We start from the raw sequence: 12,570 nt of genomic DNA on the forward strand, positions 1-12,570 counted from the left end.
ACCTTTCCGCATCTGTCTGGAAATGTCAAATGCAGTAACAGTCAAACAAAATTTTTGATGAAGCTAATTCTAATCAGTGGTTTAAATAATGTTGTCACCTTTTTTCCCTGAATAATTTCCATGTTGTAAATCCATGCCAAACTAAATTTTTTTTTACACCTTCTTGGAGCAATAAGAAGAAATATTTTCCTGTGTTTGCTCCGGTCATATGTTTTCATAGACTTTTTTGCATTATGGGTAAGCTTGTAAGTGATAAGCTGTCGTTAATTAGCAGCTCATACCAAAGTGTTCTTGTGGTTATGGTCAGGGTCTCTCATCTGATTGGCTGACAATTTCCTGAGGCGTCGAGAGACTGTGACCTACCAGCCATAAAAATAGCAGGATAAAAATAATCCACCCAATCCTTCATAGAGAATGTAAATATTTCTGATTTCATGTAAACATTGAGAAAAGAAACCCTGAAGGGTTGGGCCAGGGTTAAGGAGGGCTGTGGCTGTTATATATAGTTATATATATATAGTTGCATCACAAAGTTATAGAATTCTTAACAGCTAGTTTTAAGGTACAATTTCTACATACAGGCTGGGTATTTCCCAGAAAATTAAACACTTCAATAAGCTTTGCAGTGCATGTACATAAAAATAGATATGAAATATCCCTTTTCACATGGGCTAGTGAAGCAGCCCTAAACTCCAGCAGACTTTTATAGTCTAGTGTTTCGATGCTAAATGCTGCTCTCTAATCAACACCATAAATGAAAATTGCGTTCCTGTTACTCCACTTGACCTATAGAAGGACTTTTCATAATCAAAGCCGCAAAAGTCAGTTGCACTCAAAAAGGCTCTGTTTGTTGAGGAAGATGTTCTCAGAGATGGGAGCCGATGGTTCCCTTGGCAACAACATGTGAAGGTGCAGGGACGAATATAGTTGGTGAAGGAGTATAATCTGAATGTCAAACATCAAGAGCAGCTGTGAAAAGAATTTTAGAAACAAACGAATTCAGTTTGCTGCTTGCAGGATCAGGTTCTCCAACTGACTGATAGGAATATGTAAAATAAAAATTCTGCTGCCGATGTGTGGTGTCATGGCACAGCTCTGATGACAAGACAGAATCAGAGCAAGCTGAATAAGATTTTTCTTGATTGAAGTCATTCACTGTTTCACTTTTTCATCTAATGTATATTTTGTTCTAAGAGGGGTTTACAAATGTCATAATAGAAACTTCACACAGTATGTAGGCCTGTGAGCTCCACCTTGTTGTACTTGCCCACTTCCCCTTAGCTGCCTGTCAGCAGGAAGGGAAGACACTGAAGAGGAAGAGAAGCAAAGGGGGATGGGCTTAGGGCTTTCATTTAATGTAAAAAAAAAAACAAAAAAAAAAAAACAACAAAAAACTAGAAGTGAGAAGTTTTGCAGACAGCTTCAAAATAAGACGGCAAAAAATTAGGCGAGCAGAGAGGCGAGACCCAAAATAGATAAGAGTTGAAGGACTACATGTAATCATGGCTCCTTGGACAAGGACCACAACAGAGCGGTATGGTGTAGGTAAGTCAAAATGCGGTCAGTTGTGTATATGTGTGTGTGTGCACATAAAGTACAGGCCAAAAGTTTGGACACGCTTTCCGATTGATTTGAACGAGAAGGTGTGCCCAAACTTTTGGCCTGTACTGTACATGTTGCTGTACTCTCTCTATTTTTTTGGTGTGATGGTAAACTATTTGTTTGATAAATAAGAATGATTATAAAAAAAAAAAGATGCCCATCGCTTCCTGCTTGGCAGGATGTGAGCAGGTGCTAATGGCCTCTGTAGGATGATTCAACCCTACAAAGAACTGAACTTAAGTAACTAAAATAATATCAACCATTACAATGTATCGCCATAACATATAAAACAGCAGTGAGTTGTGTGAGTGATTAACAAAATTTGTATCCATGGTGAGATGTTGGAGAAAGCAGAGCTTCTCAGTGCCGTCTGTAGATTATCTGGCATGTGGCTCAAAAAGCGCCAAGGTAATTGTGTGTTGCGGTTAGATATGCAATATAAAGAAAAAGTTTGCATCAATAAAACTTTTTGACTTCAAAACCAGATTGCAATGCTGAGGAAGCTTGCTGGTCTGTAGCAGACGGTGCACTGATTCTGCAGTTATTTCCAGAAAGGTAGACAAATAAAGTGAATTGTAGAAGATGGTTTGAGATGGATCTTTTCCAACTGAACAGCTTGGACTTTATTACAATAAATTGATAATTATAATCCATTCCGAATCAACTGATAACATGATTAGTCAGTGAAGTGCCGTTTATATAACGTAACTAAGCTTCCTGGTCTGTGTAAGAATACAACACAGGAAGTGGGGGAAGAAGGAAGTTCATATGCATTTGAACCCATTGCCTCCGGCTGAATAATCTGAAAAGAAAGAAGAAAAACTGCAAAATGCAGCTCTGTACAAATGAAAGGCTTTCATTTTGGAAACTGCACATTTACATTACAGTGCTGATGAACAAATTCAGTGGCAGCCTTTATGCACGAGACAGAGCACTTTGTCATTTCGTAGGTGTGGCATCTTTGTGTTTAGTGCACATTAGAAAGCCTGTCAGCTGCTGCAGACAGACAGCGGCAATTTCACAGCTTTTACTCACAAATTGATATGTATGCACCATTCTGATAAGATACTGTCATTGCAAAGCCATGCTTTATACACCTGCTGCTAATGCTAAAGCTAACACTGACAGCTATACTCCTTTCCGAATTTTAGATTAAATGATTGAATATTTGTTTTATGGGATGTGTGTGTATATGTAAACATGCAAATAAGATTCATTTGGTACAACTAGAAAACATTAGTCTGCTTTTTCTGAAGGCCTAGTGGATGATGGGGTGAGTGCATGGGATTAGTGCACAGTCGCAGCATGGCCACCTCCATTTTGTTTGTTCTAATTAGCCTGCAGATTCAATCAGGGAGCTGGGGACTGAGACCATCACCAGGGTGATATGACAATGCTGTGCTGTCAGGCAGCTGAGTTTTGAGCCAAATTTGCTGCAGCAGTCCAACGCAGTCAGTGATACTATGCTCGAGAGGCTCACCAATGGCAGGATTTGGGTGCAGTGGCGCAGGCTTTATAACCTTGTTTGGTTTGCCAGTTATTTGACAGGTGACAAGACCAGATGTATTCTGACACGGGCTCTTATTAGCCAAGGCCAAAAAAAAACAAAAAAACAACTGAAACAGCTTAGAGCATGGTCATATGTCTTCCTGACTCCTGGATGAGAGTCTTAAAATGATACAAGGTGTGGCAATGAGTGAATCAGTGCTGGTAGTGACTGGGCATGACTTTCAAATTAGTAATGTCCTGCCAGAGCTGGTGAGGGGTTCACTTGTTGTGCTGGGAACTCGGGGCCCAGGAGTTTCCAGCATGGCCGTCGCAACCTATTGCTCGACTTATTCTGCAATTATTTTACTCTTTTGCCCTCCGCTCGATAGCTGTCAACCGTCTGTCTGCCTGTTCATTGCAGCCTCACACCTACTCCAAGTGTTGCCAAGGTTACAAAGAACTGCCGAACTTCGCCAGTAAAGCTGACTTACTGCTATGATATATTACCTCCCATTAATGTGCCATTACAGCTCTGGGCTCTTTCAGATTTTCACTGCACTGACTTTAAAGAATGGTCCATCAAATGCGTCCCTCATTAAACTCTGACATTTTTGCTTTTGCAGTAAAGTGGAATTTTGTTGGCAAAGGAGAGAAGCAGCTTTCACTGGAGGTGGGAGATGCTGTCCACATCCAGGAAGCATGTGAAGGTAAAAAAAATACCTCAGAACCTGAAGATTTCAGCATGAATTATTTATGTAACATTACTTCTGATGAATGGTGCTCCTAAATAAATAAGTAAATACGTTGTTGGCCAGGCTAAAATGCTGTATACCAATATTGGGGAAATTGCTACAAGTTACCACTTGCTGATTGTACTTACATACGGAAAGCAAACAATTTATAGAGAATTGATTGAGATGATCAATAATTTGTGTAAAATATAAATGCAATCCATGTGTTCCCTCTAAGTCTTAGCCTTCTCACATCCAGTGTCGTAATCTTAGCATTGCACAGGAAAACCCCGGTGTGATGATAAGTTGAGTTTGTCTTTCAGGGTGGTACAGAGGCTTCCTGGCTAGGAACAAAGCCCAACATGTAAGAGCCAAGTTTCACTCCAGACCGTTTGTGGACGCATTCATTATAACAGAAGTGTGAAAATGACACAAAATTAGAATTATCATTATTATACATTTTTTGCCTTTTATTACATAACTGAAGTTCTTTTCCCCACTCATTTAACCTTTTCCCCCACATGTATCCCTCTGTAGGGAGTCTTCCCTGCCAGCTTTGTCCATCTTAAGGAGGTCATCATTGAAAAACGAGGGTAAGTGGAGTAAAACCCTAACCCTCACCCAAAAATAAGCTGTTTAAATGAATGTTTAAATGGATGTGTGTGTGTGTGTGTGTGTGTGTCAACAGAAATGAAGAAGTGGTGATCTCTGCAGAAATGCCCTTGGTGAAGGAAGTGACCACCACACTGAGGGAGTGGGGAAGCATATGGAAGCAGCTCTTTGTGGTACCAAAAAAAAAAAAGCCCCAACAACCCTACAACAAGCAGAAACAACTTGTGAACTGTGTACCTTTGTAACATCGTACATCTGCCCGTCCAGGCCAATAAAGATGAACGTGTGAAGCAGGTCCGGAAACTGATGTGGGAACTCATGGAGTGGCGTTCCCAGCTCCTGTCAGGTACTCTGCCCAGCGACGAATTCAAGGAGCTCAAGCAAAAGGTCACCTCCAAGATTGACTATGGGAACAAGTATGTCTGCTCCAGCTCCTGTTTACACTTTAATATGCCAAATGTTCATTGCCCACCGCCTACGCGCTCTTTCCCCTTCTATCTAATCCCTAACTCCTTTCCTCCCTACTCCAGGATCCTTGAGCTGGACCAGGTTGTTCGTGATGAGGATGGGAACATCTTGGAACCAGAGCGGGCTAGTGTCATCAGTTTGTTCCGGGCCCACGAGGACGCCACAACTAAGATCAATGAACGCATCAAAGAGGAGCAGGTACAGATAGAGAGCAGGCAGGATTGAATTAGGAGGGAGAAGGTCGTACAAAGAGTCTCCTGGGACAGAGAGAGGATCGCACAAGTGGATGCAATGACAGATTTTGCAATCACAACTTGTTTGTTATGGAATTTGTGGCATTGCTGTGGTTTGTGGTTTAACTGCAGCAGATTAGGGAATTTCCTGAGAAATTATCTCCCACTGGGCAGCGCGGCGGCATAGTGGTTAGCGCTGTTGCCCCAAAATAAGAAGGTCGCGGGTTCTGTTCCCAGGCCTGTGGCTTTTCTGTGCGGAGTTTGCATGTTCTCCCTGTGTCTGAGTGGGTTTCCTCCCACTGTCCAAAGACACCGTGTTTGGGTTAATTGGTGGCTGTAAGTTGTCCATAGGTATGAGCGGTTGTTGGTCTCTGTCTCGTTGGTACCTCGCAGATTACTTTGCTGCTCTAGAGAAGGCTGCAATGAAAAGTTTGTCAGTTCATATAGCTTTTCTGTTTTATGATGAGCATTTACTATTTACAATTTGTAAGAAGAAATCTCATGAAAATTTCCCGGAGAATACATTTTACTTTCCAAAAAGGTCTGTCAGCTGAGCCTAAACCAGATTTTTCCTTAAATTGGCTTCCATTCACTTCAGCTCTTCAGCATACAGTACGTTTCCTGATGTGATTTTCTTAGTCAGAGACTTTCCTCCCCGTGGTTCATCCCAGATTTAAGTAACCATCTAATATTAAAATTTTATATCAGCTGAGCAGATTTGTCAGGACCTTGTAATCAAGGTTTTCGGCTTGCATTTGATCCTGTGAAACCCTCGTCCCACATTAACCTACTAAACGTAATGTCCTCTCCTGCAGTCTAACATCCAGACAGACCACAGTGGGATCTCAGCACGGATCCAGTCCTCACCCACCCACAGCCTCTATGTCTTTGTCAGGAACTTTGTCTGCCGCATCGGAGAGGACTCCGAGCTCTTCATGTCCCTCTATGACCCCAACAAACAGACCATCATCAGGTATCACTTGCCCTTCTTTCTTAGCACGAGTTCCCCCGCCTCATACAGAGGGCATTAAAAGGCATTTTGGATGACAGAAAAGGACATGCTGGTTTTTAGGAGATATTTTAGGTATTTTTTTTCATGCTTGAGTTGAAACTTTTAATTGCCACGTTAATTTCAAAGTTTAAATGTGTCTCTTTATGTTTGTAGGGAAGCACAGAATTTTTTTAAAGATAATAAACAATGTCTGTGATTACGCTAAGCTCTTGATTAGCGTATAAATGAATGAATAAATATGATGTGATTCTGCTTAATTTTAGTCAGCGATCAGATGATGAATCAGAAAGTAAGTAAACTATGCATGGAAAGAAACAAAGCGAAATTTTGGGGTGGAAATGGATTTTGTTTCTTGCCAAGCTATATATAGTTGCCTCAGTTGTTGAACCACGCTAAATTAGAACAATGCCCTAAAAAAAAAAAAAAGAAAATTACAGTGCAGCAGATACTGACTGGCAGCGCTATGTGGTGCCTGATGTGCTGATGCTAATCCCTGTCACTCACTGTCATACTGGCTATATCTATGTGTCTGCCACTGCAGCTGGTAGCATTAAGATATATACCTGGATCAATCATCGTTTGCCATTTGTCATGATGTCTGATTCTTTTTCCATCACATCCGTGCTGCCGGTTATATCCTTTTAGTTGGTTAAATGCTCAATATTTTTCTTTCTATAACAATCATTTATGGTCCTTTTTATATATATCTCTCCAAATAGAGGTGATGGCAGATACAGTAGGAGGGTTTATGACACTTCTCTGCTGTGATTCATCCCACTGCATCCACAGATGCTTGCTTGTTTAAGTGTGTCTGTCCGTCTTTCTATTCGTCAATCTAAATTATTATTCAGGTGCACTGGGAGGATGACTGAAACATTAAAACTTAAGTCTTCCAGGAATCATGCAATGTCGTGTGCACCAGTTCAACGGCTCTTTTATTCTCTCCCAAAGTGCAGAAAAAGAGATGGGGGAGTCAAACAAAACAGTCCAGCGCTATCTGAACCAGACACTTGCTGACTCCTGGAATAGGCAGAGATAATGTTTTGTACCCATCACTTGTTGTTGGTGGAAATATTTACAAACCCAAACCAGAATTTATTTTGGCAAGTAGAGTGAATATGTAGGGTTCACTAGAAGGAAGTCAACTTTACTGCAGCTGCAATTTCTGATAGTGGCTGTTTGAATGTTGTGTACTATAACTTCACAGAACAGTAACGCCACAGACATGATGCGTTTTAACCCCTCACTGTCCCCCCTGCAGTGAGAATTACTTGGTACGCTGGGGCAGCAAAGGGTTCCCGAAGGAGATTGATATGCTCAACAATCTGAAGGTCGTTTTTACAGTAAGTGACCACAGGAGGGCACTGTCACACTGTTTCTCAGCAGTACACTACCGCACTGTGGAAGAAAGAATGGATTTATTTAATCTTAGAAAAGTATGTTGTATTGTTTTTGTTAGTTTGTTGGTTTGTGTTTTTTCTTTTTTTCTTTTTTTCTTTTTTTTTTTCATCCTCTTCTTCCCACAAACCCCACTTCCCCAACTTCAATTTTCCTTATTCACACTTCCTTTGCCCCTTTGTTTCTTTTATCTCTCCTTTTCTGCATACATTTGTCTACCAGGACTTGGGGAACAAGGACCTGAGCAGAGAGAAGATATATCTCATCTGTCAGATAGTGAGAGTGGGCAGGATGGACCTGAAAGAGATGAACAACAAGAAGTGCACTCAGGGTCTGAGGCGGCCATTTGGGGTGGCAGGTGCTTTAATAGGAACACTTTTTCTTTTTTGGTCAAAAGTGCAGCTGAAGTTCCCATTCTGTTGTTCAAAATTGTAGTTATTAGACCGCATTTCCTACTTTTAAAGCTGCATTACATCTGATTATAGAAAAATGCAAAATTTCCCCATTGACACCAAAAACATTTGTCTATACTTCAGTTGTTATTTCGCAGCTGTCTCTTATATTTGTATATGAGAGGTACCTAGTAAAACTGCAGTTTTCCTTTTTCAGTAACAAAACCAACATATTAATGGCGACCATCCACTATGTTTACTCTGTCTTGTAGACTCGTGTCTCTTCTACTGGCTCCAAAAAGTTACCATTGTCATTGTAAAGCCACAGAGGCTCTTATGACTGACTGATCCACATCTGAAACGACTGGATAACATTTTCTTTGATTTTTGACATAACAGACGCATTTGTTCTCTCTCAACAGTGATGGACATCACTGATATCATCAAAGGGAAGCTTGAATGTGACGAAGAGAAGCAATTTTTCATTCCTTTCTTCCCGTAGGTCTTATTTCTTCATCTACATCTTCATCTTGCCCCACCTCTTCTCCTGATATGAATTATGTTGATAGACCCTCTATGTAATTAAAATAGCAATAATGCAATTTTGCACATATGAAGATTTTAGCATTTACCAGGATTTGCATGATTTGTGTGTGTGTGTGTGTGTGCGCATGCGTTTGCTGTTTTTCCAGGGTGGTTGCTGAGAATGACTTTCTCCACACTTTGCTGAACAAAGTGACAGCGTCACGAGGAGACAGCGGCGGTCAAGGTACCAATCTGCGTTTACAGGCTTTGCTCCCTGTCTCTTAGCGTGTGAGCCATGTGATTGCTTTGCCAGCTTTGGTGCTCCTGCGTGCACTGAAGGTTCCCACTGGACTGCACAAGCTGCAGTCATTTGTGGTCACATTAAAAGGCCATTTCTCATCCTATCCCTGCCTCTTCTCTCTGCTCTGTGGGTGAGAATAAAGGACATTATCCTGATGGATAGCATGCGTCCTTGAGCCGATGTTTTCATATTACTTACCCTTTATTTCTCCGTCACTAACCTCCTGTCTCGCTGCCCACTACCTCAACATTTATAGCTGATGTGACAGCCCCTATGGGTGACACCATCTTGTCCCACATAGAGTAAGCCCAAATGTAGGACTGCGCTGTCACTAAGCTTTTATCTTTCTTCCCGCTCCAAAACGGCCCAGGGCATAACCTAGATATGAAAGGGGCACTGAGACAGACAGATATGGGAGAGGCACCTGAGGCCACCGGATGCCTGTTCTTCACATTACTCACCCTCAATCTCTCCCTTCTCTCCTTTTGAGATGCTTTTACTGCACCCATGCTAACACACAAACACAGTTTTCCCTGTAGGTATATGGTTAGCCTTGAAAATGTGAGTTTGTGACATAGTCTAGATTTCACCATTTCCCTGAAATACCTCAGTACTTTTTTTTTTCTATCTATTGCCTTTTTTTCCCCCTTTGTTAGCCCGCAAATTTCACATAAAAGCGTTGAGAGTGCATATTCTTTAAGAGTAAAGTTCTCTCCATTGTCATAATGAAGTTTTTATTTCTTTGTGGTATTGTCTCCCTTGTCTTTGACAAAACAGAAGACCAATTTTATGGCATTAATTACAGCCATAGTTCACATTGTACCCCGTAGATAAACACAAAGTGGGTCTCAATTTAAGTTGGTCCTACAAATGCCTTAAAATGATTCATATTCAATTTAAAAAAGAACCAGTCCTTGAAATTCCTTATTCACTCATTTGACTTAAATTTTAGTTTACTTACCTCCAAAGAAAAATGTACATTCCATTTGGGATCCATCTTTTAACACAGGCGTGGCATCTATGTTTCCGAGTAAGTGTTCCAAAGTTTATGAAGATTTAGTCCTTTTGACGTTCTGTGAGGGCATAAATTGAACTCTCGCATGTACAAATCTTGTGTTTATTCATTTGAGTTGTTCTGTGTGTCTAACTTTTTTCAGTGAAAGTAAGTATTATGCTTCTTTATTTCAAAGTATGTGCTAAGTTTTCTTAATGAGAAAGATTCAGGAATTATATAGCACAGTGAAATGTAGTTTTCTTCTTTTTTTTTTTTTTTTTTTTTTTTTTTAAACTTTTTTAGGTTACTAAGTAGTTTAAAAGTAGTCAAATGTTTTACCAGCTGAATTACAACCATCATGGTCTAAATGCTGTTTCTGTGTCTTATCAACAATCTTATTCTAAAGCAAATCAATCAGCATTGCTTTGAAATCAACAATCTCTCTGTGTTACTTTTAAAGGAAAGAAAAACAGAACAACACAAAACAAACAAAAAAAAAACAAAACAAAACTTCCCTTTTCTCAAACTCAACCTCCATCCAGGTCTGTGGGTTACCATGAAAGCGCTGGTCGGGGACATAGTTCAGATCCGGAAGGAGTACCCTCACCTAGTGGACCGTAGCACCGTGGTGGCCCGTAAGCTGGGCTTCCCAGAGATCATCATGCCAGGAGATGTTCGCAATGATATCTACCTAACCTTGCAGGGTGGCGACTTCGACAAGTACAACAAGACAACACAGAAAAATGTTGAAGTAATCATGTGGGTCTGTGACGAGGAGGGCAAGGTCATACAGGTAAGCTAGATGAAGCGAAGCGAGCTCAAAGAGAACTAAGCATGTGGGTGTATTTTAGCAGAGGGATTTGGGGTGAGGACAGATTGGTTTGTGGGCTTAGGGTCTGAGGTGGAATGTGCTGGTGTGTGTTTGTGTGTTTACTCTAGGTGTGGTGTTTAAGAGGTTGAGATGGCACAGCTCACTCACCCTCACATAGTCAAGGCCACATAGATGTGGATTTATCAGGGAAAGAAAAGGCATTTTAAGTATGGATTGACGCACACACAGACTGATGTAAAATCCTTCAGCTCAATTAGAAACATATTTTTCCTTGCCTCCCTCTTTCCAAGAACTCCATTTGTCTGGGAGCGGGGGATAAAGCAGTCAGTGAGTACAGATCTGTCATCTACTACCAAATCAAACAGCCACGCTGGATGGAGACGTTTAAGGTGTGCTTTCACTATTTTTTTTTTTTTTTTTTTTTATATCCCTGCATTCAGAGAGTACTCAGACTCCTTCACTATTTTAACATTTTATTTAGTTGCTGCTCTATAATCAAATAAATCATCTATGTTTTTCCCCTTATCCATTTACACCCTTTTTTTTTTTATTTATTCAAAAGGAAAAAACTGAAGCCCATTGACATAAGTATTCAGACCCTTGAAATTTAGCTCAGCTGCTTCTGAGTTCTCCTGATCAACTTTGAGTGTCTGCATCTTGAGTGGAGCCACTCTGCGTTGGAGTCAGTGTGGCTGAGCTGCAAAGATCTTGTGTAGAGGTGGGAGAAACTTTCAGAAGTTCAGCAATCCACTGATCAGGCTCATGAATTTGTGACCAGATGGAAGCCGTTCCTCATGAAAGACAAATGACGGCTGTTTGGAGATTGCAAAAAAAGGCACCAGTGAAGAAATCTGAGACTGAAAAAATATAATTCTCTGGTTCAATGAAACCAAGAGCGAACTGTTTGGACTTGGGCCGGAGTGTCCATCGCCTCCACAGTAGGCCTTTATCCCAATAGTGGAGCATGGTGGTGGCAGATGTACACTCTTTCATTTGCAGTCACAGGGTCAGGGTAGAGTGGAAGAAGAAATATCTGAAACCTGCTTAGGAAGTTCACCTTCTAACAGCACAATGAAACCACAAGTCCAACTCCATGAAAATCCTTGAGTGAACCCAGAACCCAGATATGGCTGTTCATCAATAACCTCCATTCAAACTAACAGACTTGAGACGCTCTGCCAAAGAGAGTGGTGCCCGATTCCAGGCGTGCAGAACTAAAGGTGCTTCAAAAAAATGTTGATCTGAACATTTACGCCAATGTGACCTTTCAGTTTTTTCCTTTTTAATAGATTTAGACACAATTCTAAAATTCAGTTTTCCATTTGTCATTATGGGGTCATAATAAGTGAAGCTGTGAGCTGAGAGGAAATGCATTTAAATCCTTTTAGTATGACGCTACAGCATAACAAAAGAGCACTTAATGTGTTGAATTTGATCTCTTTTTGTACACAACACTTCTTTCAGTTTCCTTGAGGATGTCGTTACAAAACATTTGTATACTTTTTATCTAAAATAGTATTTGCATATCTTCCTCATTTCTATCGTAACTTGAGAAAAAAAAAATGTAATTGTAACCGAATAAAAATTGAAGAGGTTCAGTGGTTTATGTTCTTTAATAACATGAGATGTCCTCCAGGTGGCAGTTCCTCTGGAAGAAATGTACCGAATTCATTTGCGCTTCATGTTCAGACACCGCTCTTCGCAGGAGTGTGAGTATTAGCCTGTCTTTTGCTCTCCGTCCGCACTCTCACCTCCCCCCCTCTGATCCCCTCAGCATTATGTGATACTGAAAGGGCTCAAAGATTAGAGCAATTTGCAAACCATTCAAGGCACCATTATGTACATTTGACGGTACTAGGGGCCTTTCATCCCAAAGTTGTGGCTCCCTGTGGCTTTGAGAAAATAATGTGAATAGATAGAGGCTATTTAATTTAGATGAATGTGATTCAGTTTAGTTTTTTTTTATGTCATAGTTATGATTC

At 40.7% G+C, this 12,570-nt stretch overlaps 1 protein-coding gene across 1 annotated transcript in view; it reads left to right on the forward strand.

The window, feature by feature from the left end:
* Window positions 1-1,325: 1,325 nt before the first annotated feature.
* The window catches only part of dock2 (dedicator of cytokinesis 2), an 85,530-nt gene continuing 74,285 nt past the window's right edge, over window positions 1,326-12,570 (forward strand). The window contains exons 1-15 of the mRNA XM_029511893.1: window positions 1,326-1,545; window positions 3,714-3,797; window positions 4,145-4,185; window positions 4,359-4,414; window positions 4,510-4,606; window positions 4,701-4,849; window positions 4,964-5,099; window positions 5,950-6,107; window positions 7,408-7,489; window positions 7,767-7,902; window positions 8,359-8,434; window positions 8,629-8,705; window positions 10,299-10,549; window positions 10,879-10,977; window positions 12,225-12,297. Of these exons, the coding sequence (XP_029367753.1) occupies window positions 1,503-1,545; window positions 3,714-3,797; window positions 4,145-4,185; window positions 4,359-4,414; window positions 4,510-4,606; window positions 4,701-4,849; window positions 4,964-5,099; window positions 5,950-6,107; window positions 7,408-7,489; window positions 7,767-7,902; window positions 8,359-8,434; window positions 8,629-8,705; window positions 10,299-10,549; window positions 10,879-10,977; window positions 12,225-12,297 (1,558 nt within the window). The 5' untranslated portion in view covers window positions 1,326-1,502. The remainder of the gene's footprint in view (window positions 1,546-3,713; window positions 3,798-4,144; window positions 4,186-4,358; window positions 4,415-4,509; window positions 4,607-4,700; window positions 4,850-4,963; window positions 5,100-5,949; window positions 6,108-7,407; window positions 7,490-7,766; window positions 7,903-8,358; window positions 8,435-8,628; window positions 8,706-10,298; window positions 10,550-10,878; window positions 10,978-12,224; window positions 12,298-12,570) is intronic.

This window comes from Echeneis naucrates, chromosome 10 (assembly GCF_900963305.1).
Source record: "Echeneis naucrates chromosome 10, fEcheNa1.1, whole genome shotgun sequence".
Classification (NCBI taxonomy): domain Eukaryota; kingdom Metazoa; phylum Chordata; class Actinopteri; order Carangiformes; family Echeneidae; genus Echeneis; species Echeneis naucrates.